This window comes from Falco rusticolus, chromosome 2, assembly GCF_015220075.1.
Source record: "Falco rusticolus isolate bFalRus1 chromosome 2, bFalRus1.pri, whole genome shotgun sequence".
Taxonomy (NCBI): Eukaryota; Metazoa; Chordata; class Aves; order Falconiformes; family Falconidae; genus Falco; species Falco rusticolus.
Genome location: NC_051188.1, coordinates 17,854,596 through 17,882,001, shown reverse-complemented (window position 1 = coordinate 17,882,001; position 27,406 = coordinate 17,854,596). Strand labels below are relative to the sequence as shown.

Sequence of the window (27,406 nt, the reverse complement as noted above, 5' to 3'; positions counted from 1 at the left end):
ATACAGAGCGTCACGTCCCTGGCCTAAAGGGTAAGCAAGGTTATTGGGTAATTCACCAGTTTCCAGCAGCATGTTAACTCTCTGGGAGTTTAGATGATCTGACATAGCACTATAATAAAATCATTTAATTGTTCCACAACTTCAAGTCTCCAACAAGACGACAGATACTCTTGAAATAACATTAGGTTAAAAGTTAGTCTGGAGCTGTGTAAGAATTCCAGTGCATGGAGAAGCTAAGCAAAGAAAGAAGAAATATCCCCTCCCCAGAGTTAACACATATATTTCAGGATATAAATAATAACAAAATAGGCAGTAATAAAAAAACCCCAAACCAACCAAAAAATGCCTCTAATAGGTCAAATGAAAAATCCGTTGCAGCCAGCATTCCCTTGTGCACAAGTGCCCTGCCGTACACTGTCTTGCACTCCCTCTCCCAGCAGTCTGGGCTGCACTTTACCCTACATCTACTTATCTACACCCTCTCTGCGACCCCACCAGTGGCAGGATGCCCTTGCAGACACCTCCTAACCCTGGTCAAATGGCTATTCACACCACCAGCAGGAGGAAGCTGGAGGAGGAGTAGGGAAGAAACTCTTTTGCCTGTGGGACTGGTGTCCTTCCCCACAAAACAGCAGCCAGAGGCTGCTCGCACAGCTTCAGGAGATGAAGAGCACTGAGAAGGGTGCTCTCCTACGTTTTACATCTTTGGTCCTGGTCTAGTGGTCTTCATACATCTTCCTCCTCCCTGCCTGCATCTGTTGCTGCCTCTAGTCAAGTAGTAGCTTTTTTTTGTGTGTGTGTGTCCCTTCCCTTTTTATCCCTTTTCCTCTAAGAGAGCTTATAAGATTTTTCAGGATAATTCATATTTAGGAGAATTCAAGAGTCCAAAGTGGACTGTAGGAGAGAAGCACCTCTACAGCCACCATTGTAGAAAGGGAACTGAAGTCAGAAGACTTCCCCAGCATCCACCATCACTCTGTAGTGATGTTAGAGGGTATATGCTTGGCTTTATTATGTTACCCATGAATTTGTCTCACCCTTTTTGAACTTGCTGATACCGGTGATCTGCATCCCCAGCACCTCCTGGGAACAAGTGTGAGAGACTGTGCCAGTGAGGCCCACCATTGCCACAGCAGATGTGTTGTCTCAACACTGCTAAACTCATGCCGTCACCACAGTGAATACATTGTTAAGGCAGGAAGATAACACCACTGCCACAGAAGAGATTTAAGGCAGGAAGATAACACCACTGCCACCGCAGAGATTTATCTCTGCATTGTTAAAGGAGGAAACCAACTGACACCATGGAGCAACAGGGGAGGCTGATCCTGCAAAACTTAACCAAACCCCTGTGCATGTGCCCAGACTTGGGGTGAGGGGCATCAAGGTGCCTGGAGGCCCCTGAGGAATGTTGGACACGTGCACCATCGTTGGGTGGGGGGTGTGGTTGAGCAGAACAGCTTGTAACAACTCTATAAAAAATGGAACCAACTAACATGGGATGGAACGTTCCCCCACTGGACTTGAAAACGAATCAGACTGTCAGGACACCGCAGCTCCGGGGTGGGAGCTATCGCTCTGAACTCTTTCCTTTCCTTCCTTTCATCCTTTCTCTCTCTTTATCTCTCACTCTCTCTCCCTTTGCATTCGCAGATTTTTGTTGGGCAAATAAAGTTCCTCGGCTCCTGACTCCGTTTTGAGTCTTAATTCTGTTCCCGAGAATACAAACAGAACCATGCTCCAATCTCAGACCTGCATGCGACAAGAAGTCCTCTTTTTGCGTTTTAAAACAATTTTCTGCTGGTTTTATCAAGTAGCCCTGGTGCTGATATTACAGAATTTTGTAATAATTGTTCTGCCTTACTCTCTCTGCCTTTCTGCTTTTATAAAGCTCAGTCACATCCACATTTGAATCCTCCTCTCCCAGCTGAAGCGCTAGCTTCCCCAGCTCCATGGCAATTTGGTTTCCTTCATACCATTTGGTGTGGAACCTAATCAAAAGCTGCTGGCAACTCGCCAGTCCCCTGGCACCAAAGCTGGCTGTAGTGCTAAGTGACACACCTCTGTTTCTTCAGAAGCAATAGCTGAATTTCATCTGGTCTAGGGGGGGGCCTACTGACATCTAGCGTACCTGTTTGGTGCAATAAATCCTGCATATTTACATCAGCTTGAGATAACCCCCAAGTGCCTGCTACAAAAAACGCAGGAGGTGTGGTAAGTTCCTTAACATCTTCAGTAATAGAAATCAATGACTGCAATCGATGGCAAATCCTGAGCTATACATACATATTACACTGTGGTCTTAAAAGCAGGAAGAAACCCATACTGCATTCCCTTCTTTAATTATTTCAGCATCTCTTCTCACCAAGAACAGCTATAATGTACTAGTTTCAAAGTCACTAATTTTCAGCGTTCAGTCTCTTAGACTATTAAAAACAACCACATGCTGCTGCTCTTCCTTAGCTCAGAGATGAGATTTGCTTTGATCATTTCCCAGAACAGCACATCGAATCCAATCCATTGGCCCCAATCATTCCCTCTTACAGGCGTTTCGGATTGCATGCAGGACTTGGAGCACAGTATCCAACTGAAGATACATAGTGGATCTCCACCACTAGAATAAATGAGGATGAAATGCAGGCACCATGGCTACACCTACAGAGAGATGTCAACAGAGACTTCTAAGCACGAGGGCCTGGAGCACAAGTCCTACAAGGAGTGGCTGGGGGAGCTGGGGGTGTTCAGCCTGGAGTGGAGGAGGCTGAGGGGAGACCTTATCGCTCTCTGCAGCTGCCTGAAAGGGGGGTGTGGGCAGGTGGGGGTCGGTCTCTTCTCCCAAGTGACCGGACAAGAGGAAACAGCTGCAAGTTCTGCCAGGGGAGGTTTAGATTGGATATTAGGGAAAAATTTCTTCACAGAAAGGGTGGCGAAGCACTGGAACAGGCTGCCCAGTGAGGGGGTGGAATCACCATCCCTGGAGACATTTAAAAGATGTGTAGATGTGGTGCTTAGGGACGGGGTTTAGTGGTGGATGTCACAGTCCTTGGTTGGTGGACTCAAATGATCTTAAAGGTCTTTTCCAACCCAAACAATTCTATGATTCTGTGTTGACACGTAAAGCAAACAGAGAAAGCAAGCCAGCCAAATTCTTGAAGTACCAGAACGAGGCAGGTTAGAGCCTTTCAGATTTAAGTCAATGGTTCTACCTAAACCGTGATCACTGTACACCGGTAGCAGTTGATTCAGCTAAGCAACTCCTGTGGTAATTGGCTTATTTCTAGACAATAACTGCACCTGGAAAACTGCTGCTGTGAAAGACTACGTTTTGCCCTAACAGAGAAAAAACCACAAACTTTGGAAATAATGGGAGCCTGCTGTCAAAGTTTTGCCTGCAAAACCTGCCATTTTGCAAATTGCCATGCACACTGAATAGTCACTCAAAATAGTTATTTATTCCATATAAGTTCTAACCTTTGCATATACCAGAAAACACAAAACACTGATGTTAGCTGGTGCACTTAGAGGAAAAAAAGGAACTGAAATATATGAAGAGATTCACGTTAAAAGGCAAGGACAATCAGAGAAGAAAAGCCATTACAGTAAAAGCACTCCTTCAGGCAACCCACTGTTCCCATATCACTGTGTTTACTGCAGGATCAGGTACTTGAAGGTCCCAACAACCTGGTGACACCAGTAATCTTCAGTGACACTCATTATAAGTAATTTCAGAGACAAATCAACCAAAACATTCAGCAATCTAAGATATTCCAGTAAGTTATGCAGAGACATAACCATTTTTTAAAATGCCATAAACAAAGTCAGGCACGCACAGCCACTGCTGGTGTGTCAGGCTTTAACATGTTGAAATTGAAAGACTACAGATCATCTTTAAATAGAATTTGGAAGATTAAATAGCTCTACATATAACCTTAAGTACTTGAAAAATCCTAACATGAAGAGAACCAGAAAGGTTTTTTGCTTGTTTGTTTTTTCCTAGTACTTTGATCATAACAGACTTTGGGACTTGGAATCAGGCAAATTTCATACAGTGGCATTTTGCAGGAGCAGCACCTGAATTCAACTTAAAACTTTTGCAAGGGAAAACACCAAAATACCTTGCTAAATGAGTAGTCTTTTATATTACATTTTTATTTTGCAAGAAAATAAATTATACAACTTAAAAAATAAAATTCAAAAATTAAGCAGTACATCAAAATAGTTCAGCTGGACTGCCATACAGAAACTACCACCATTCAAAATTGTACAGCATTATTATCTTGGTAGTGGCACACATTCAAAATTGTAAATACCATACGTAGATAGATATTACAACTTGGGAACTCAAGTTTGCTCAACACTCCAGACTACATATAGTGTATATGACAGGAAAGCTTTCATGTATTGTTTATTTCACAAATATGAACTCAAAGAATTACAAAGATAGCATCCCAGTCATTTAGATGAAAATAGAAAACAGTTTGAGTTTAAGATAGCAAATCTTTCTGTAAAACTATCAAATCTTTTTGCCAATTGTATTTTTAAAATTTGCACTTTACAGAACAATGGCATCCCAACGCAAATAAATGCAACGTGAACATTCAGAACATTTATATTAAGTTTAAAAAGGTGAAAATGAGAAAGTCACATTGTCTTTTGGAAATGTAATTGCATTACAGTCTCAACAAATGAAAGAGAGATGAGTAAAAATAGAAGCTAGGGACACCAACTGTGGAAAGAGGAAAATGGAAGACTTCAGAATTTAAACTGAGATCCTCATCAAGTTGTTGGGACAGGAAAAGATTTAACAGTATTTCTTAAACCCATTAAGAGTGATTCCCCCCACCCCCCACCTCTTCTACACCAGATTTCATTCCATAGCTATTCACCGTGGCAGTGTGTGTGGCAACATATTTTTCAGATGCAGCACCTCTTTAAGCTAGGTCTTTGGACATATATATTCATAGCTAAAAATTGCAGCCTTAAAAAGTGCGTTGTTGCCATATTGCAAGTGAAGAATAGATTGTTTTCATTTAGAACTGAACTCTACCCTCCCCAAAAGAACAGTTTACCCCAGGTATCTCCCTGTGCCCCAGGTGATACTAGTTTTAAGTGCATATTGGTGAAAGTGACCTGATGAAGGATGCTAAGTGTGATTCTTCATCTTTAACAAATTTGCTGGTGTGAGCCTCAGATTTAATAAAAAACCCGACATCCATTCCCAATAGATATTTAAAGAAAAATGACCATGTCATAGGCACATTACCAATTCTATTTCTGCATCCCAGGTGTTGTGAAATATACAGGTAACATTTACGTTGTATTGTTTTGTATTTATTAGTTGAGGGAACACACAGCTCCTTAGGTTTTAGCGACCTGCTGCTTTCTGCATTCACTCCAGCTTCCTAAAACAGTTGTAGCTGAAATGCAGTCTCTTAACGTCTCTCTCAAATTGAAATCAATGGCTTTAAAATCGGCATCACCCCCTTTGCAGCTCTTAGGGCACGACAATTTCACGCCTCCTGTTCTCTGGTTAAGGGTTGAAGCTTTTTATGTCAAAAAGAGTGTGCTCAGACTGTCATGTTTTCCCCCAATTATCCCAAGTGAGCATTTATTACTCTTAAGTTACAAAGACTGGAAGTCTTGCAGCACAGAGTTTATTAGAATTTTGTTTTCTAATGTTCCAATAGTTTTACTGGTTAACTGCACAGAGCACCACTCAGTTTTGATTCTGAATTGCAATGCCACAGGGCCAACAGAAAAGATGCAATATTTTTAAACAGCATCCACTTTTAAGTATCAATAAAAGCATGTAACATCAGCTGTGGGATTTCAATCAATTTTAATTGGCCAGGTCTTGATTTCACTCCAGCTCTCGTTCACAAAACCCTCACTACCAAAATGTCTTACTCAAGCAGATGTCCAAGTACATGCCATTCCCAGGCAGTCACATCGGCATTTACATTAGTAGAGCATGCAACCTGTTTAAGGGTGCTAACAGCCATTCTTGTAGAGTTTGCTTTTAAATCACTCTTACTGTATACTTTACTGCAACCATGTGAAAACATAACTCCTCTTACTTACTGGAAGGTTTTCCTTTTTGACTAAAGTTAATTGTATCCTCTTCCCCCTTTCAATCAAAGAAGATGAGACCTTTAGATGTTGTACTTGAACTGGTTAATTAAAAAAAAAAAAAATTGCACACTTGCAATTTATAGAATAATACTCATACAGGACTGAGTAAAGGATAACTTACCTTTTGTCCCAACACAGGCACTCTGCTCCAGTGATTTCATGTTATCAGTCCAGTACATGCTGGGACATTTCAGAGCAGCAGAGAGGCAGGCAGTGCCAAATGACTACTTCAGATGATTGACAACAGAAGAGGTAATATTAAAAAGTTTAAACTCCTGATGTGTATTTGGCACTCTCTCTGCATACACTAAACCAGGTATTTTTCCTTAGTTTTTTACCACTTTCCTTAGAATTGTATTTCCTGCCCTGCCAGTTTCAAAACAAAAAGCAGAGGGTTTGTTTTTCATATAAAGATGTTGACTTCTAAGCAACAAATCAGTTCGATCAGATTAACCTTGTATGTATATATAAAGTTACCAATGAGGAATTAGTACAGGGATCTTCAAGTGTTATTTCCTTTCTGGGGGAGTTGTGCATCAATTACTCTTTAATGCATTCAGATATATGTAGTCAAATAGATGGAATACAAATATTAAATGTACAAGGAAATACACTTAATATTTCTGTTCAGTATAACACACCCACCCATGAAAACTACTTTTAGAGTGACATATCATTCAAGAAAGCTTTACCTTCTCAAAAAGGATTGCAGCAAACCATTTGTCCAAATAAGGTGACAAATAATGTATATCTACTTGTTTACAGCAAACAATTTAAAAACGATCTCCTGCTTAAGGAAAAATATCACCCATGACTTGGACTTACTTCTATGTCACTTGTGTCAATTATTAAAATCCAGTTACTAGATTGAAGCACTGCTCTAACCAACAGGTTTTAACTGTAACAAATACGTATCAGTTGTGATGCATGTGTTTGTGATGTTATTACATAAAAAGGATCAAAGGTGGACAGTACATTACTCTGTTGATCCAAAACACAAAAGTGAAAGTGCTACTTCTAGTCCTAATTGCATTTTTAAAAAAGAAAAGAAAACAAAAACAAAAAAAAAAACCCAAACCCAAAACAAAACTAATAGCAGTTCCTCAGTGCATGAATATTTGAGTATTTTTTTCCTTGTGCAAGTACTGGTCATCTAAAAACCCAAACCTGTATTCTTCCTGGTGGGTGTAAATCAAATCTACTTTAAAAAGTTCACAACGGGCTCTTCGTGAATGCAAGTTTCCCACAAAACAGCATGCTGTTAAAAGTGTGCAACATGAAGGGAATGCCATCATGCTAGCTGAATGAGATTGGCAAAATATAGTCCTTTGTAAGGTAAGGCAGGGATTTTAATACGTAACGAAAGTCAAAACAAGTCCTTCTGCAGCACAAACTGTTGCAGCTGTCTGTCCAAAGCACCCTTCCATTTATGTTCTCAGCATCCTGCAGAGTCCTCAAATTATGCCATATATATGAAGGTGTTGATATCAGACTCATCTCTTCTGATATATTTGTGCTCTATAAGCCATTCAATTTGCTCTTTTATCATTTTCTTTTGTGGCAAGAACATGTTTTTCAATATTTCTACCAGTTCAGTCTGAAGTTGGGCATTAGTAATTTTCTTCCGCATTTTCATTATTTGGATGATAGCCTCCTGGTAGGGGACAAGAGCAAAAAAAAAAAATATTAATTTTTTTGAAACGCCTGGGTGAAGTGAAAAAGTGAACACAGCATTAATACGGAGCTCCTGGTAAAGTAAGACAGCAAGGAAAGCTGTATTTTTCCTTAAAAATCTGATATATGTAGCATTTTTTAGCTTAGGTAGATACTGAACTGCGTTTACAAGGAAGTTTATAAAGGAAAAGAATGAAGCACTAGCAAGATACAAGTGATATGATACAAGTCCAGTCAAAGAAGAATCTGCAGTACCTAGAGTGTGAATTACTCAATAAAACCTCATGTTCGTTCATTCACTTTCCGAGCAGAAGTCGCCATTCCAGTGTGACTTGTGAGACACCTTGTGAATACTTCATGAAATGCAAGCTTACCACCACACTGGAACTCACAAGGAGTTCATTTCATAAGTACCAGGGCATTAATCCTCCTGCTGGAAGTATGGCCAAGATGTTAAGTTAGGTGGTACAATTCACAATGTACATGGCCTGGAATCTAAACTGATGGACAGAACAGATGGGATTTTCCATTGTAGGTAATGATCTCTGATGCCTGAAAAAAATCAGTTCTTTTAGATTTTTTTCTAAAGATTTTAGAATCTGCTCAAAAGATTTGACATGAGTACCTGACTGAAGGACAAACGATCACAAAGCAGGAAGCTGCAGTCAGTACATCTAAGGTGTACTTCCAAAATTTCCCTCTAAGAGAAGGCCTCTCAAAAAGTCATACCGCCATTACTAAGGCGTGATCCCATCTCTGAGATTACTCTTACTCTCTTCACATGGAGCAGTCAAAGAGATCTCAAGATCAACAATACTGTTTGTTCACATTGGTGACTCAAGTCAACTTTACCATCTGCTGCTGTCACCCACCACTACACAGATCTCCACTGCTTGCTTAACACCTGCTTTGTCCGCTTTAAAAACGATGACCTGGGACATCAGAACAAGAGGCTGATAACTACAAGCGCACAAAGACACATGCAAAATCCGGTATTCACAAAGGATCAAAGCCAAAAAGCAAAAGTAAGTTTCCAATGGGATTCAAAAGCATTAATTTCATACATCAACATCCACGTGTGGACAGCACGCAGTGATGATAATACAAGAGAAGAAATAGGGTAATTTTACATTCCTCTGGTGGGTTACTTGCCTGGGTTCGTAATATTCTTAGCTGGACTATTCCTTCATTTTCCTCTTCCCGCATTCTCTCCGTGGTAAGTTGCAATCGACCAATCAAATTTATCTTGCCCCTTTTCTGAACTTTAGCGTTTTTTCTGAAAAAGTTGTATTGTATGAAAATAAGCAAAAAAAAATACATTTTCAGTTAATGAATTCCTGTTAAGCAAACGACAGCAGCAAGGAGTACCATCACATATCAGATATTTACAGGCTATTAGCATCGCGGCAGTGAGATAGCTGGCTGACAAATCAAAACTCAATGCCAGTGTCTCCACACAATAACCTGAATACACTGGCACTACAAAAAAAAAATACCCATCAGCTGAAACTGACAGTGTCCAAAGTTGAAAAGTTACGAGTACTATTTTGAAGAATAACATTCCAGAGGAATATACTTCAGTTTAATTATATAAAACTACGGTTCTTTGGAGGAAGTTTTTAAAACAAAGTTCAGGAAATTGGATTAATTTATATTCCATCAAAAGAACTGTCTGTCTAGCAGAAAAAAAGGGCAAAACCCAGCTGTTGCAACAAAGAAAGCTGACAGCATTCTTCAGTGGTCACCCACAAACTTTCTGTAGAGCCTGTCTCTTCTATCATGCCCTCTCATCGTTTTCCAAAGCTCATGATCCTGATGAAAGGAACAAACATCATGGCCCTGGGCAAGAAACTAAGCCCCAGGAAAGCAGATTTGTCACCTCGCTCTCTCCACAGATGCAGGTGTCCAGCTGCTACTGAGAACGAGGCCCAGAATCTGAGATTACCAGCAAGGAGACAGTTCTAATCAGTCATTGATAGTAGAGAAGCAAAACCCAAAGTAAAAATGCTGAATGTAGTATATACCATTTAGATATTCTCTCTTTACACTATCTTATGCTCTGAAGGATTTCAAAGCACAAGTAAAAGAGCACTGCAGTTCTCACTGAAATAAAAGACATTTCTCTCTGGTGAAAGCCACATCAAAAACCCTGGGGTTTGACAACATGACATATTATTAAGCAGTTTCACTTCCTTTCTGAACTTATCACTCTGCTTTTGAAACTCTGTGTGTAATCAATAAATCACTAGTGTTCTGCTTACATTCTGTTCTTCCTATATGAAATTTCACAGGCTCATTAGTAACCGGAAGATAGCAAAGCCTCCAGTTTTGCACCTCGTCCCTAGGTTTTTAAGAAACTTAATTTCACAGAAATCAGAATCATAGAAACATGTCTGAAGGGGCTGCTGGAGGTCATCTAGTCCAATCACCTACTTGAAGCATGACTATCACCAAAACTGAGGATATGTCAGCAAAGCATGTGTCAAGCTGAATCTTGAAAACTTTCAAGGACGAAGGTTAACTTAAAGTGAATTCCTTTAGTTATAAAATAGTACATTGTTATTTTACTTTTCAAACATCATCTTACATTAAACTGAACTCCTGGTTCACCGAGAAGAGGGTTCCTTCTGTAAAGTCTTTGGGTGAATTGACTTGAGGTTCATACAATAAAACCTGACGTTTCAGCTTTGGAAATGCTACAAGAGACTACAGAGAAAAGGGGAGGGGGGAAGAATGAAAATAAAACACCAGACTTTCTAAATTGAAACAATTACTTTTAAGAATATAGTTTACTGTTGTGCAGACTGTAGTGAGGAAACTGTGTAGCCTTGTTTGGAAGGCAACACAAAGACACTAGTAGAACAAGAGAGGGGACACACTTTACCAAATCTCCTGAGATGCGTTAGCGTAAGTAAAATTATACAAAGTAGTAAAATGCATGAACTGACAACTACGGAAGTGGTGTTAAGACTGATGTACATGACCTCTCTCTTTATTCTTGAGCTAAATAATTGGAAGTCTGATAGAGCAAACACTGAAGTTATTTAAGCAACATGTATTTATCAGGTGCCACTGATTTCCTAGAACTAGACCGGTCCCGCTCCATAAACCACAATCCTAACTGTGTGCTTTAGGCAGCACATGGTCAAAAAGATCTGCTGGTTCCAAAAGCTTAAGTTAGATAATATTGGGTGGAGAGAATGTGTTAATGTAAAGGCCATGTGTGCTCTGCAGTAGTGCAAGGAGCCAGGATTACAACTGATTAATTAGCAAGAAAGGCGTTCACATTTCAGTTTCAAAGTGTTACCTGACAGTGCTTTAAAAATACTAATCCAGTATTTCAGAGTACCAAAATCAAGAAGAAATCTGTTTCAAGAGAAAGGGAAATACCCATAAAGTCCTCCTAAGTTCTGCATCAGGGAGTTCAGTTGCCAGTTTAAGATTTTCAAAGCTGATCTTCTCTCTGGGTCTTTGGTTCCATGCAAACAGCACAGCTAGCTGAAATGTTGTTACCTCCAAGTCATACTGGCCAACCTCATTCTTAAATGTTATCTGTGAATAGAATGACAGTTTTACTTACAAGCCTTTCTGGATCACAAGCTTTCTTACTATTATAAATACATAGAAAGTACAGTCCTCTGAGACTGATACACCAAAAACTACACACTTACAATTCCATTGGACATGAGGTGGTGCCAGTGCAGTTTTCTACCACTGTGATTCTTTTTATAAAATTCTTCAACTTCTGGGATGAGATCTTCTAATTCCGTGGGCAGAGAGACAAACACTTTTTCAGAACTTCGGGACCAGGCGCCAGCATTTAAAATTTTAATATTCACAGAGTCAGCTGTAAGACAATATTGGATTATATGAATCTAAAGGCCTAACACAGATAAAACAAAATGCATTTTTTTTCTACTCTAAATATAACTATGGAAGACTTTATTTTCAGAAAGTCGCAGGGTTCTACCTGTCTACTTAAACATCTATGCACCACTGTTTCTGCCAGTAACACTGATTGGAATCTCTGTTTTTCTGGTTTGCCTCTGCAGAGCTCCTTAAGCCCTGATGCAGCTTTATAGCTGATGCCTGTAAGCACTACTCAAGGGTTTTGAGCAGTGGCAGGTCCAAAACAGAATGTACCTCAGCCCCTCTCATCAGCGAAATTTAATCTCTGAAATGTGATTTAAGCTCTTCATAGCCTGCATCCACCTCTCCTGCTGGCAGATAAAGGAGGAGCACAGCATGAAGCATTCATGAAGAATGATGAGGCTATAAAAGAAGGGGGTAGTTCAGGCGTTCACCTGGTTGATACTGATTCAAACTCCTGCTTGGAATTTATCTACAAGAGCAGGGAGTCTATCTACAAGATTGCTCATAGTGAAAACCCACTTATAGAAAATAACTTACAGAATGACATAGCTCCAGTGTCAACTGTAGGAGAAAGCAGAGCCTATACACACTTCCAACCCAGGGGTAGCAGTGCCCTGAGGACTATGTTCAACCTTCAGTTGATATAATTTTTAAGTCAAGATTCAACAGAATAATTTTTCACTAAGAGAAAGGAAAAATAGCAAATCATGTGAAAACAATACCTGGTAAAGCAAGTTTATTATTTTTGTGCATTTCTTTGAAGGCCTGGTTCAAGTCTTCAGACACTTTGATATCCTGGAACATTCTGGCCAGCTTGTTTACATAGTCTGCTGGCATTCCTACTTCCTGTATAAACAAACAGAACGCTGAACTATGACATAGACAATTATGAACAAAAAGCATTATTTTAAAAAGAATAGACTAATAAAATTGAAGAGCATTAAAGTATGCAGGGATCATCACTTTACAGTAACAGTTAATCTGCAATGCAATATAAAGTTTTTTTGCTATTCCTATGATGATTCTTTTAAAGAAACCCAAGTGCTGAAGAACATATGCATGCATTAAGGAATCAATGAATTCTGAGACCTAAAGGAATGTTTAAGGCACACAAATAATATTCTAATCTACGTAACATTTCACAATTAGAACACACCTCAAATCATTTACATACCTAAACAGCAAGTACACTGCATTTTGCTCATTTGCATATGGAATATATGAAGCCTTCAGATAATAAGTGAAATATTTTAAAATCTCTCACTACCACTATTAGGATCAACATTTCTCTTAGAAAAGGGCTAAACTGTTTTACGTTCACAAAGTATTGCAATTAAATGGAAGCATAAGATGTCCTGAGGGGTCTGCCATTTCAGATAGAACTTGCCTAAGCAAGAAAGATATCCAAGGTCAAGAGTGAGAATGAATACCACAAGCAAGAGGCACAACCAAAGAAAGAAAGATGTCAGGCTACTTACTCTGAGCCATTCCACCATATTCTCCTCGATTTCACTATCAGCTGATATATCTAGTATCAGGCGTCTTGTTAAGTGAGCTTTGTGATATCGCATGAAAACATCTTTATTCTGTACATACTTAAGTACTAAAAGCTGTCAAAAAAGTAGATTTTAATATATTTGCATTGTAAATTAAACAAGTCTTTGAATGCTGATCTAATACCACTGTAGACTGTGAAGTAGAAACAGGCTACTTGACATCGCCTGAAGAGCAACTGTGTTAATACTACCACAAGCATAAGCTATGAACCCTTCATAATATCACATATCACACCTCCAATTTCTTCATTTGTCAACCATCAAGAACCTTCTCTTAAATCAGAAAAGACACTGACACTGGTACGTGAAAGTCTCCTGTAATATCTTCTAGTCTAACGTTCGTTACTGTAATACACTACAGTCTGATATGGGCATTAATTTAGCATACTAATTTTGTGAACAGACACAAAGACATGAAACACTGCATGATTTACAAGATTTAAACACACGCGGTTAATGACATAATAAACCCTCTTCCCTATTATTACGCCTTGCATAACCGTTTTTGATGATCAAGGCTTGACCCACGTAAGGAAATAAAACAAATTCATTCTTCAGGATAATTGAGAAGTAGAAAACAAAAACATACCACTTCTTTAAGCTTTGCTTCAATTTCTTCAGAGGTTAGTTTTTTGCTTAGTGGTGTTTTTCTTAGCAACATGTCACAGTAATTAGCAAGAAGCTCAGGGCATTTGGATTCAGGCTGTGTTTTCAATCCAACACTATAATAAAAGAAGAACAATGTATCTTCAAACTGTATAGATTCCTGCAATTCTGGAGTAGTCACAGTGTTAACAAGACAGACCACTCTTCCCTGATCACCTTGGCAACAATCCTGGTACTTGTTAAACTAATGAAAAATTAGGGATGACTCCCTTTTCTTTTTGAAAGAACAAATACTACCAAACATTTTCAGACAGCTTCTACAGTTTGATCATTCCAACTGCTTTTAATTTTAGAACTCTAACAATGAAGGATTTCCTCAAAACTAGTTTGAAACAACTAAATATTGCATGGCAGTAAGTATTCCAGTAAAGAATTAACAAACGCTGCAGTGAAATTTTTTCACTTATCTTGCCCGTATGCTCTAATGAAAGCCTCAAGAACACTTCCTGCACCACATTTTACAGACCGCAAAACTCAACACACCTATTGCAAAGTAACAGGATAAAATTATAACAGGCTTAAAGAATGGACTAACAGCTTGCAGATTAAAGTTGAACAAGAAGATGCTATAGTAGATAAGACTGTGGTTCTTAAAAATGCATGCAAGCACAAGGCCATGTGTCCTGGTTTCAGCTGGGATAGAGTTGATTTTCTTTTTAGTAGCTGGTGCAGTGCTGCGTGTTGGATTTGGTGTGAGAACAATGTTGATAGCACACTGATGTTTTTAGTTATTGCTGGGTGATGTTTATACTAAATCAAAGACTTTTTGTTTTCTTGGGCCCTGCTAGTGAGAGGGCTGGAGGGGCACGGGACATTGGGAGGGGACACAGCCAGGACAGGTGACCCAAGCTGGCCAAAGAGGTATTCCATACCATATGACATCATGCTGAGTGTATAAACTGGGGGAAGAAGAAGGAAGGGGGGGACATGTGGCATTATGGCGTTTGTCTTCCCGAGTAACCGTCACCCATGACGGAGCCCTGCTCTCCTGGGGATGGCTGAGCACCTGCCCGCCCAGGGAAGTGGGGAATGAATTCCTTGCTTTGCTTTGCTTGCGTGCGCGGCTTTTGCTTTACCTATTAAATTGTTCTTATCTCAACCCTCGAGTTTTACATCCCTTTCCGATTCTCCTCTGGGTGAGGGGGAGTGAGCAGGTGTCTGCGTGGTGCTTGGCTGCCGGCCAGGTTTAAACCATGACACCATGTTCTGAACCTGTGTCTAGACTGGTGAATAAACTAATGCCAAGGACCAATCCTTATTTCTACAGTCAGATGACACCAACATGATTGCCAGCCTCAAGGGCCCAAAACAAAGGCAGCAAGTAAGACAGCAGGTAAGAGGCTGTGGGGATGCTCAGGAATACAATGTTCTTGCTCATTCTCTCACCCTCTCATCAACTAGTGTAGACAGTGCTAAAACGCTTCACACAACTTGCCTTTTTTAATTCATTAAGCAGTTTGCAGGCTAATGTTTTCTGCCCTCCTGAAGACCATTTGGAATAAAACCAGATCACTAGTTTTTCGGTTATTACAAGACAGAACCCTTATTTAATCAATGTGTTCCCAGGTATTTCCAAACAGGAATCTTCAAGATTCTGACAGCAATGAAAGATTACCAAATTCCATATTCTCTAGGCACAAGTTAAGCAGGATGAAGTTCCATTTTACTTAAATCAGGCTGTGTATGTAGACAACTTCAAAAAACTTGGGAAGACGAATGCTGAACAGAAGGCCATCGCCATCACGGTGGTTTCTAAGAAATCACTAGGCAGGCTTAGCTTTAGGAGTGAAACACAGTTTGAATGAGGTATTGATTGGATGCTCCCAGGGGAAATGAAAACATTAGCAGAGACCTAAAAAACCCCTCTACCTCATGTGCATCTATATGAAGTTACAAAGCAGAGATCCATTATTTTGTGAAAGTTCCTCCAATAACATAAAACCAGCAAAACTAAGCCCTGTCCATCAGTCCAAAATCAAACACAGAGTAAGAACCAGAATGCTGAACAGATTATTTATAGCCATCCACCCCTAACTAGAAGTAATTGTAAAAGGAGGTTGGCAGCCCAGCTACATAAGCATTGTTTCCATAGTAAATCAGACTACAAACTATATATAAGTAATTCCAACCACCTAAACACATACAGATTCCTACTCAAGTGGCACATCACATGTTACATGTTATGTCAATTAACTGACCACCACGTTCTCTTGGCTGAGTTAGCAGAGTGGCCGCTCTAAGGATGTTTTTTCTTCTTGAGTCACACACGTCTGCTTAATCTACTGGAAGTTTTTTAAACTAACCTGGTTAATCCTGCACTGAAACAAAAATGTAACACCCAGACAGGTCGCACTCACAGCTGGCACAACAGGAGGTGGTCAACAGCTTGTGGATGGTTCTACCTTAATCAGCCACAGTTATTCTCATAAAGATTACTGCCTCACTTTTCCCCAGGACTTTTACTGACGTTGTGGCAGTTACACAGAACAGATTTTTGGAATTAATAACCCAGGAAGGTATTATTAAATTCAGTTAACAAATTGACTCATTACTGTACTATAAAAGAATAATCTTCATTTACTACAAAAAAAATTGAGTTTAAACAGGCTGCTATTCACTGATCCGCTGCCACGTGAAGAGTGCCTTACCAGAGGCTGACAAGCAGTCTGCGGTTCCATAATGCAAACACAATGCGCTTTTAAACACAGTGTTGCTTTTTGAAGAGATATTTTACAGGAGAAGCTCTATCTTTAACAATTTAAATACCCTGATTCACATGAAGTTTATATGGCTTACCCCTTTTGCTTCAATGGCAATTCAAGTTTAAATATTGTAGCATCATTCACAACTGCTTTGTATGCCTGAAAAATAATTACAGATTATTAGTGCTTCACTCAATTTCTCTCTAACATATGAATCACAAAGGTCTTATCTCTTTTTAGATTCCTTTAACATGAAATTGATCCAATTTTTTTTATTAGCCCAAAGATTGCAGATTTTGTTTTCAATACGAGAGTTCAAATCCTATGATTCAATTTCCCATGAACTGATGTTTTGCATCTTCTCTTTTCCATTAATGTACTGCTTTCCTTTATGCAACTTGAAGCATGACTACAACACAAATAAAAAGCTAATCAGTTGGTAGTAAACTTTCATCAATATTTAAGTCTGTATATTTACCAGAGTAAGAGCAGCTCCTTGATTTAACAGTGAATGGGCACAAGGATATCGGAGACATTGTAATATGAATGACAACAACTCTTAAACTGAGAACAAATGATCAGCAGAAACACGTACCTTATCTCTTGCAGTAAGAAATCTTGGATCATCCTGAAAAGCTTCTTTAACCAACTTACTAAATCGATTAAATAGTGTGAGCAATTGCTCTACATATTTCTCAGAATCCTAAAGTTAGAGAGGCAAAAATAAAAAAAAACACAGCTCCATAGAATTCAGTATAAGTTCACATGTAATTCTCTAATCTGTAATAATGTGGTATTCTCAAGCCTGCATAGTATGAATGAGCATTTTATCTTCATTCTCTGTACTGAAGAGCTCTACAGCATGTAAGCCTCAACACAGACTTTCAGGATAGCATTTCCAATACACTAACATATTTTCATATTCAAATATTGTATAATAACTCTGAAAAGTAAATAAAGTTTTCAAGGACCAATAAAAGGCACATCCTAATTGCTGCAAATAATCAAGCCTCCTAGACTCAGAGAAAAAGATAATAAAAAGCTGGAAAAGAACAGCGGGAAAACAACTTTTAATTTCTACACTGAACAATCACTCTTAGACTGAAAGCAAATTTCAAATTTAATCAGGAAGTTAGAATTCTGAAAAAAAACCCTTGATTAAGCTGTTTTAATTAAGATGCTAACACAATCCTGCTATATAAGTATCATGCACATTTAATTTATAATCTTACTTTTACTGCACACTGGATTCACATTTTAAAGCTACAACTGAAAATGTAAGGAATAAAAACTTATTCTAAAGACATCTAAAACTTCCAGTGGATCAAAATTTGATGTTTAAACATAAAATATTCAAAAATTATTTTCATTCACATGTATGTCCCACAAGTAGAGATATTTAACTTCTGCAAAGTTGGGTTTTAATTCTTATTTTTAAAAAACCAAACAACACTTACAGTAGTAATAGTTTCAGCAGCTGCTACCATATCTGCAAGTCCAGCACTAACAATATGTTCTTCCAAGTCTTTTAGCATAGGCTCTATGCCATTTGGAACTTTATCCATCAGTGAAAACATTAAATGCAACTCTGAAAGATACAAATACTGATAAAGCCACCAAAGACCTGTATGAAAAACAAATATACTGCATTTCTGCTAGGGATGTCAAGTGGAACACTGAATATGTAAAGAACAGGTAATCCAATTCATCCCTTAAAAGGAAAAATGTTTTGAATACTGTTCTAATTCTGGTCCCACAAGGAGATTCTTCTGAAGGCACAAAGAAATATTTATTACAGTATAATATTTGTGTATGCATACAACATCACAAGCTTGAATGGCAATTTGGATTAAGTCCAGGTTCTCAGTATAACTGCTGCCTTAAAATCCCTGGCAAAAATGGGTCTATGGGTCTCTCTCTCAGTTGGAAGCCTACAGGAGTTTATGCAGGAAATAGTATGGATTCAGAATTTTTTTTGTTTATGTTAAAGCTAAACAGAGCTGTCTTTGTGTATCTTCCAATACCATCTATAATGTTTTGTTTTAACTAAAAGCATGCCAAATTCTAAAGTAACCAAAACTAAGGTAAACAGCATTTTTTTCCTTTGTGTTTTCTCAAAGAGTTTATTTAATTTTTCTGAAAGTAACCAGTTCAAAAACTTTAAAAACTGATAGTTTGTCTACATTTTGTGAAGGTATTTCAACACTGCTAAAAAAAAAGGGTACTGAAACATTGACAAAGCTGTCCACAAAGGAACACTTGGATTAAGCCCACTAGATTGTTTTAGAGACCACACAGATTTGAACTAAACACAGTAAAGAACTCTGCTTAATGACATAGAACAAACCGATCATGGACTCGGATTCTTTTTTTGATAGGAAAAAAACCTGACAGATTCGCTTAGTTCCTCAGTGCTATATTTACTGTGAAAGAGGACAAAAGCCAGAGGATCTGTCTTTGTTCCCTCCTCTGCAATATTTCTGTCGGCAACATCAAGATCTTGTCACCAGTGAGGATGAAATATTTGTTATCAACTTCTGTATCCCAACAACTTTTGCAGAACCAAATAGAAAAGCAATCCACAGAGAAGAAAAAATCCCTTTAGAACATAACAATGCAAATCGAAGAATGGAAACTACAACCAACCTTCAATAAGAACTTGCAACGCTAATAGAGACAATGGCCTAAACAATGGGATTTCAGGAACAAGGGGGGAAAAAAAAAAAAAAAAAAAAAAAAAAAAAAAGAGTCAGACTATTGTCACTGCAATTTAGATTTACTGTAAGTGATGGCAGCACTGTTTTACCCAAATCCAAAAAACTCACTCACCTTTTACTGGATCTTTTAAACTGTTCTTTACAAAAGGGTGAGCGGGAGAAAGAGGTGGCAGAAAAAAGGAAACAAAAAGATACATCCACAGGTTCTACATCTGTTTCTATAAACTAGTGATGGCATGAATAATTCCAAGAAAAAAATGCAGTGGTTTCTCCTAATAAGCAATGGCAAAAGAAGACTCCATGCGCATCCCTAAAACTGCAGGAACCCCCAAAACCCAGATTCCTCAGACAGATTTCAAAGTAACAAAACCAAAGGAAGTTTTCACTGGAATTTCTCTCAGAATACATTATGACACTGAAATGTAAAGAAATTCACATTGTAGTTGCTGGGGCACTTAAACATGTTCTGTTTTGATTTTGTATTCATAAAAGCCAAGTGTATTTTCTATGTGTTATGAAGTACTTAAAAGAATAAAATTTAGGCCTCCCATCCCCGATACTATAAGCAAACAAAAACACACTAAGCCAATTCTGAAGAGCATTTGCAAGTTATGACAACTTTGATAGCTTTTAGTTAGAAAACATTGTGCCTGCCTTCCTTTGCACGGCATGTAAACATTAAGTACTTAATGTAGCAGAGTATTTTACAGTAGTGCGCAGCTCACAGCCAAAAAACCCAGTCCTTTTTTGTCAGTTGCTGTTTAATAAAGAAAATATAATGGAATTCTTTGGGGCAAATAGTATCAGAAAGACACATGCATAAGCAGAGGATACTATCAGATGCATATATTACTATGTATAGCTCCAGTCTTTAAATAAGATTTTTATCATCTGCACCTGCACCCTTTGTTAAAACATTTTAAACAGCATAGGTAAGTCTAGCTAAAAAAAAAAAAAAAAAAAAAAAAGGAAAAAAAGAAGATTTGAAAGAGACACCTGAGTTCTTATATACTAAATGAAGTATTCTGCAATCAAGCAGTATCACAGGGCAGATGTAGCCACAAGGAAAGAGAGGACTGTGTGAATACTTCAAGTTTCTAAAGAAAGATGCTTTGAATTATATAGATGAACCCTTCTGAAGTTCTGCATTTAAATAAGCCTCCTGTATTCTCCCAAAGGCAGTAACATATACTCGTAAGAAGTTTGGTGGCTTTCTAGATTTAGCTCTGGACTACTGCCAGAAATCATGCTGCTAGATGAACAGATCAATATGACATAGTTTTGAGGTCAAATATTTTCTGAAATGCTAGCTTTACAAGTGAGTATTTTCTACGCTGTTCTAAGTCACAAAACAGTTTTCACATTTGCATAGTGAAAACTTTCTAGACATTAGTAAATATTCGCTAGCTGCAGGATACCAGGACTTTAAAAAAGAATAATTACCCTGTGGGGTTTTTTTATTATTATTTTTTTTAATTGCACCACTTGAACAACATTTTAATGACTTCTCTAGTTTGGTTTATCATACAGGACCAACACAAGACTTCTGAATCACACTAACCTCTCAATTTCTGGCAGCAGAGTTAAAAAAAACTTTTGAAAACTTTAAAAAGGCGTGCAGAACTAACTTTCAATACTCACAGTGACATACTGGCTATAAAACCAGATGAAAAACTTGCAGAGATTCTGTTCATTGACCTATTGGTCTTGCACCAATAACCAGAGTAAGAAAAATTTCTCCCTGCTTTTCAGAAAAACAGCTTTGTAAAAAGATGCTTCATTTTTTTTCCAGGGGAAAGGGGGTAGTAGGGGTGGAATGAAGCGGGAGTGTTTGTATCTGAACTATTGAAATAATAACAGTTACCAGAGTTGGTCAATGTGAGGAAAATAAGTTGTAGAAAAAATAAAGAAAACAGAACACAAAATATTATTTTCTTTCAAGTAAGATGAGAGCTCTCCAGTCATTCAAATTAGGGTATCATAAATACAGATTTCAGAAGCAGCATAAAAAAATACTAACCAATGGTGGTCACTTTTTGTGGGATAAAATTGCCCACATGCAGTAATATATTTTTCTTTGAAACACTGCCACCATCTATTAAAAACAGTAATTTGATATATCTACAAACACATCTATTTTTATGCAGTTGATGCTGAGTTCATCCTGCACTGCTCTTGAAGCTTCACTTACTTTCTGTTTCATTTCGTTTGATCATGCCTTGGCATTCAGCTAAAATAGTCTCTTTAAAAGATGTCACCAGGGCATTGACGCAGCACTCCATTAGCTGAAATATATCAAACACAGAATTAGCTCATTTAGCCATCTGAACACCAAAGTCTGGTTTGTCTCAAGTTTGCCATGACACACAAACTTGTCTGTTCTCAACAACTATGCTCTATAAATTAATTAATTAATTCACTGATTCATAAAAGTATGTATAATTTGAATAAAATCTATACAGGAAATGGTATTTCTTCAAAACATGTAGGTTAGTAAATGTGGTGAACTCTCTTCCCAACCAGTAATAAGCTTAATATTTCTGTCGCCTCTTTTCTCCCAAGGGAGCCACTACATTTGGAACACCAACTACCCTACTTAGTTTCCAAGTATACATCCAAGGGCTAAGAATAGTTCTCATTCCAGCATACCCTATTTGGACCAGGCTGGTTGGCTTGAACAAGGCACTGTGGCTAGATCTAGAACAGAAACTGCTTGTACATGTCAGGACCATCTCTCTTTTGTCAGCCTCTTTCTACAGGTTACAATTTATAGCTGTGCAAAATGAATTATTTACACTTAACAGAAAAAGAGGTAAAATACATTGTGATCCACTGCAAAAGATTCCGATTGAAAAGGTGTTTATTTAAAATAACCTGTTTCCTGAACTAATTTCAGCACAGACAATTATGAACTACTCACTGTGGTTAAATCTTCCTCCAGAATCTTAACTGTGTAAAATATTGCTCAAGGAGGGGGAAGGGGGAAGGAAAAAAAAAGTAAAAACATCCTTTCTATTAAATGCTCATATTTCAGTCCAAGAGGAAATCTGGAATAGTTTTAATGAAATTTCTGTTGCTTCTTTTGATTGCAACGCACAATAACTCTTTCAGGTATTCTAAATGAACACTGAGAAACTCTTTACCCCTTAGATTGGCCAGCTTATTCTCAAACATCATTATCACCCACTGTGAAGCATAGAAAAGAAAAATTATACCTCACTCAAAGTGAAAGAATAAAAATCAACCTGAATAAAAACCTACCCTTCAATCTGAACTTTTGATCTACATTTACTATCAAAAACACCTGTAGAAAGCGTAAATTGCCAGACTGGGAAGTAATACAGATTTTTGCAAGAAAAAAATATAATGAATGGTAATAAAAACATAAAATGAACAGTTTTGTATCAATCTACTGCTACCAAATAATATTGCAATACACATAAAAATAAGAACTGCAATATAATAATGCTATATAAAATACATCCAATTTTCTACACATTATACTTACTGCTTCTACAGAGTTACATTCACGCCTTGTTTCTAAATATCGTAGTGCTCTTTTCTCTTCTTCTTTTAGTTTAGCATCTGCCTGTGCAAAAGTAGAACAGCAATCATTTTAAGTACTAACACTTTCAGAACAAAGTTACAACAGAATTTTTACTTACATATTTCATATAATTCTGTACACCGTTTTGTTGTAAATAAGAAGGAGCTTGTGTTCTATAAAATCTCTCTGTTGAATCCAAATATGCCTTTTCAAAGTTATCCCGATATATCTGAAGTTTATCTTCAGGATTAGAACAAAGGTTAACTGCAAAGAGAAAGTCCAAAGTTACCCTCAAGTCTTGGAAACTCATGTGACTCATAATAAGCAAATCTCTCTCATTAAAGTCAGTCTTGTATTAAAAGGTTACATTAAACAATTTGAAGTATCCTATAAATGCACTCTGATCCCTAAAAGGAACCAAAATTGTCTAGTTTCTGCTCCAAAACCATATAGGTTAACTATAGGGAACTGGAAAGAACTGCATACTTCTCTCCAGCATTTTAGACACTCAAACACAGTAATCAGAAATACACACACAACTGCAAAATTGGAAAGAAGTTTAATTGAACAGCCTGCAAAGCTCTGAAGAAGCAGCACACAATGGTGAAGCTTCACCACAGAAGTTTCAGATACACAGATCTGTTTTGCAGAGAAGCAAGATGGAGAATCTTAGATGCAGCCTATTTAGCATTTCTTCTTCAAACTGTCTGAAAAATCAGAAACAGTATGGAAAGGAGCACAAAGTTTTATCTGCAACTCCAAAAGGTCAAGACATAGTTGTCTCTTTGAAAATACCAATTTTGCAGTAACTGATATGTAGCTAAATCACATAGAAGTTAAATATTTTAAACAGAATTTAATTGGTATCACATGTCAACAACAAATCCATATAAAAATACTGAGATAATCATTCCAACCCTACCACCACAACTGTCAACTTTGTATGATGAAAATTAATTTACTGAATTGAGGAAACAGAGATCAGTCTGTGCAAGACATACCGTATGATTCTCGAACTCCAATAACAAGCTGAGAGTCGAAAGCTTCTCCTAGTCTTTCAGCATGAACTAGCTTCATTGCACTGTCCTGAAGTCTATTTTTTATATTTGAAAATATGGATTCATTCCATGTATCTAGCATGAGCTGTGTATCAGGAAGAAGAAAAAAAAATCCTGTCAGAAAGGTATAGCTAAGCTTGCGCAAAACACAAGAAACCAGAAACAGAAATCAAGCAATCTATAATGTAATTTTCAGGTTATATACAGCAGTTCAGCTTAGGATTTTATCTTGCTCTGAACTTGTTATAGAAGTAATATTCAGCTTGCATTCTAAGCTTACTATATGTAACCAGACAGCTAGGGAAATCAGTATTTGATAAATATATTAATTCCGTAATTCTGTATTATTTCTACAGTTCTCAGTAATCAGTGAAGTAACTTTTCCAGCAATCCTACGTGTCAGGAGTTGCAACATCAGGGGGTACTTTTGAGCCAAACATCCAAATATAGTTCATTATTTGACAGGCTCAGTCTTAAACAAAACTAAAAACGCAGTTAACACCACCGTTATGTAAAGAAAAAGACTGATGGTTTTGGATTGCATTTATCTAATATGGAAGTTCAATGTACAAGTAATGCATATGTGATTTATAAAAACCTCCAGACCTCACCTAAGCACTGTGAAGTTTTAAAATTAGTTATGGAAGCTCCTAACAAAATCCTCATCGATAGAAGGGTCTGTTTATATTCCATTGTGTGTTATTTTGTGTGTGTGTGTGTGTGATTGCTGCTGACACTGCTGCAAATATATTGCATTACATCTGAACACCAGACCCAATGCACTACAGCTGAGCAACAGGAAAAGCTCACTGGCAGGCCAGGCCATACTTGTGCCCACCTAAGCTCCACCAGCTGTTCAGCAGTAAATACTCAAAGCATGCTACATGTTTCTTAAAAAATTTAATTTGCTTTAGAATTCAAGTTACTGTAGTCATTTATTATTTTTTTTCCCCTTAAGACACTGGATCTGGCTCTTTCTATATGCCACTGAGTAACTAAGAAAATTATGCCAAAGCTTAAGAGGTAATTTTTTTTTTCTATGCAACTCATGCCATTTCATTGCTTTAGAAGAAAGCTCAAGCTTACAGTATCTTGAAATCTGACAGTAACTACTATGAATGTAATTCAAGCATGCCAATTGTCAGTCTACACTGGCAGCAGAAAGGTGGTTGGAATCACAAAATTTACCAATTCAGTTCACAGTAAAGCTTAGATGGTCTTATTCCATTCTTGCTTTGTAAGTTTTAGATTTTAACACAGCAAGCACCTAATAGAAGTCAAATATCCTTTCAAGAGAGTTAAGTTTACCATCCTTTAGTCTTAACTTCTCCATAACTGTCTTAATTTCAGCTAAATATTTCTGACACCAAACTCATAGGTGTTGGAAGGGATTTATTGTTTAAAACACTGGAACATTCTTAGAAGCAAAGCTTTATTTGATTACACTTCCTCAATTACTTTTTTCATTATTTTAACATTATTGATATGCACATTCTGGTTGCACTGTACAATTAAAGAATCTGTTTACAAGAGCTGAAACAAGTAAAAAATGGAGAAGAAAACAGTGAGATAATGTCAAGCAACCTGGCAGGCATATTAACAGCTTTGTCATGGTCAAACTGCTTTTAGACATTATGGATAAGGAAGTTTTATGGAGATACTTGAAGAAAGACACACATATAATTTTGGGTGACTATATTAAGAACTTCTCAAGCATGGGAAAAGTTTTCACAAGGTGCTTTTTAGAAAACTACAGAGAATGATGCCAGAAACAGGAAGTGATCTTCAGCAGCAAGTACGAAATAGTAACATAGCTTGGAGACTCTGGGCTTTCATGTCCTAATGATGAGATGTTCCTGGACTGCATATTAGAGATAAGACACATCTCCATCACCTTCAGCCCTCAACAAAACCTGAATTGTTAGGCACCCGTTCTTTCTCCCAGTTCCTCCTTACTATTTTCTCTATTCCATCTTGTTTCTTCTTTCATTTCTTAGTTCTCCTGCCTACATACATAACTCTGCATATAGCAGAGTTAAGAGTTCAAGTCTGCCAGATCTTGAAGAGCCTAATAAGATCACATGTTTTCTTCAACAAACGACGAAAACAAAAAAAGGTAACTCGAGGTGGTGATTCCTTTCTTTGTTGCTATTCTCTCTTCCTTTTCTTTAAGAGGTATAGAGGATCAGATCTCAAATTAGGAGGGTGAAGAAAAAAAATCTTGCCCAAAGTAATGCTTTTGAACTATTTTGTTCTTCCCATCCTGGAGATAGGGGGACAGTAAAAACGATCTTCAGTAAGTACCAAGTGAAAGAGCAATAAATAATTTTAATTTCCCTACAGATACCTTCTGCAATGAAAAGGGATAATGAATAACATTAAACTAAAGGACTTAATTTACAACTGATATGCTCTGGTTTTCTTATAATAAGACTAAAGCAATTTCTAGGACCATTATTCATGAGACTCAGAACGCTGAGCACTCCCATACTCAAAATCCTAGACTTTCTTTACGCGTTTGATATGGAACAGTAAAAAGATCATATTCACAAGGTTTTACATGTCCAATATTTTCATTGATATCTCTGAAAGTTTGGAGGAAAAAGGGGATATCAGATCAATTGTCATATTTAATTTAAGATGACAGTATTTAATTGATCATTTATAAAGTGCAGACATGTGCCCCAGTTAAGATGTTGGCCTAGGGAAATGGACTAGGTGTAGAACTACTCATTTACATACACAAGTACGCTTGCTACTCACATGTATAGAAACAGTAGGAGAATTATAACCGCCCCAGGATTCAAGTAATAATTTAAAAAAACCCCACAAAACCAAAAAAAACCCAAACAAACCCAAAGCCCAACAAAGTGCTTTAACCACCTGAATAAAACTGTTAATAGCCAAAGCAGAACTGGAGAAACAGATTGGAAAAAAAAAAAAAAAAGTTGCAGGGTTGTTCTGACCCTCACACTAAAGCATAGTGATACATCATATTACATGATTGGTGCGATTTCATCTTCAGCTACAGAATGCCTTCTGTACTATTACTGTAGGCAGAACAGTATGCAACAAAACTCTTAATACCTACCACTTACCTTTCGAACAATACTGTCTTCTACATTAGACTTCTTGTTGCTGCCCTGCTTGCCCATTAACGTAATCTCTAATTGACAAAATGGCTTGGGCAAAATATCACACTGTGTGAAGAACTTGCGCCACTCCACTATATATGCTTTTAGTAAAGCTGTATCATCTTGATGACTCAGCACTCTCTGGAAGATGTGGAGGGGGAGAAGAGGTAATTTATATACAAATTTCTGCACAAAATATGGATTGGCTTTTCTTATACTGAAAATAATTACCCATAGAAAATTCAAATATAAAGATATATCACAATAAGAAAGTCTACCTATTTAAGTGCCATTTAGTTTAGGGATGTAGTTATTAATCTGTGGCATATGGACCGTTTCTAAAGGGT

At 37.6% G+C, this 27,406-nt stretch overlaps 1 protein-coding gene across 4 annotated transcripts in view; it reads right to left on the bottom strand.

Moving 5' to 3' along the window:
• Positions 1 to 4,371: 4,371 nt before the first annotated feature.
• The window catches only part of CUL5 (cullin 5), a 33,495-nt gene continuing 10,460 nt past the window's right edge, over positions 4,372 to 27,406 (bottom strand). For 3 of the 4 annotated variants that reach the window (XM_037376306.1, XM_037376307.1, XM_037376308.1), the window contains exons 4-19: positions 27,024 to 27,200; positions 23,869 to 24,010; positions 22,986 to 23,131; positions 22,829 to 22,909; positions 21,512 to 21,605; positions 18,061 to 18,191; positions 17,199 to 17,306; positions 16,698 to 16,762; positions 13,825 to 13,957; positions 13,158 to 13,289; positions 12,402 to 12,525; positions 11,478 to 11,653; positions 11,197 to 11,358; positions 10,394 to 10,512; positions 8,959 to 9,082; positions 4,372 to 7,786 (exon numbers count right to left, since the gene is read on the bottom strand). In XM_037376306.1, the coding sequence (XP_037232203.1) occupies positions 7,592 to 7,786; positions 8,959 to 9,082; positions 10,394 to 10,512; positions 11,197 to 11,358; positions 11,478 to 11,653; positions 12,402 to 12,525; positions 13,158 to 13,289; positions 13,825 to 13,957; positions 16,698 to 16,762; positions 17,199 to 17,306; positions 18,061 to 18,191; positions 21,512 to 21,605; positions 22,829 to 22,909; positions 22,986 to 23,131; positions 23,869 to 24,010; positions 27,024 to 27,200 (2,109 nt within the window). In that variant the 3' untranslated portion in view covers positions 4,372 to 7,591. The remainder of the gene's footprint in view (positions 7,787 to 8,958; positions 9,083 to 10,393; positions 10,513 to 11,196; positions 11,359 to 11,477; positions 11,654 to 12,401; positions 12,526 to 13,157; positions 13,290 to 13,824; positions 13,958 to 16,697; positions 16,763 to 17,198; positions 17,307 to 18,060; positions 18,192 to 21,511; positions 21,606 to 22,828; positions 22,910 to 22,985; positions 23,132 to 23,868; positions 24,011 to 27,023; positions 27,201 to 27,406) is intronic. The other variant, XM_037376309.1, reaches the window with a different exon arrangement.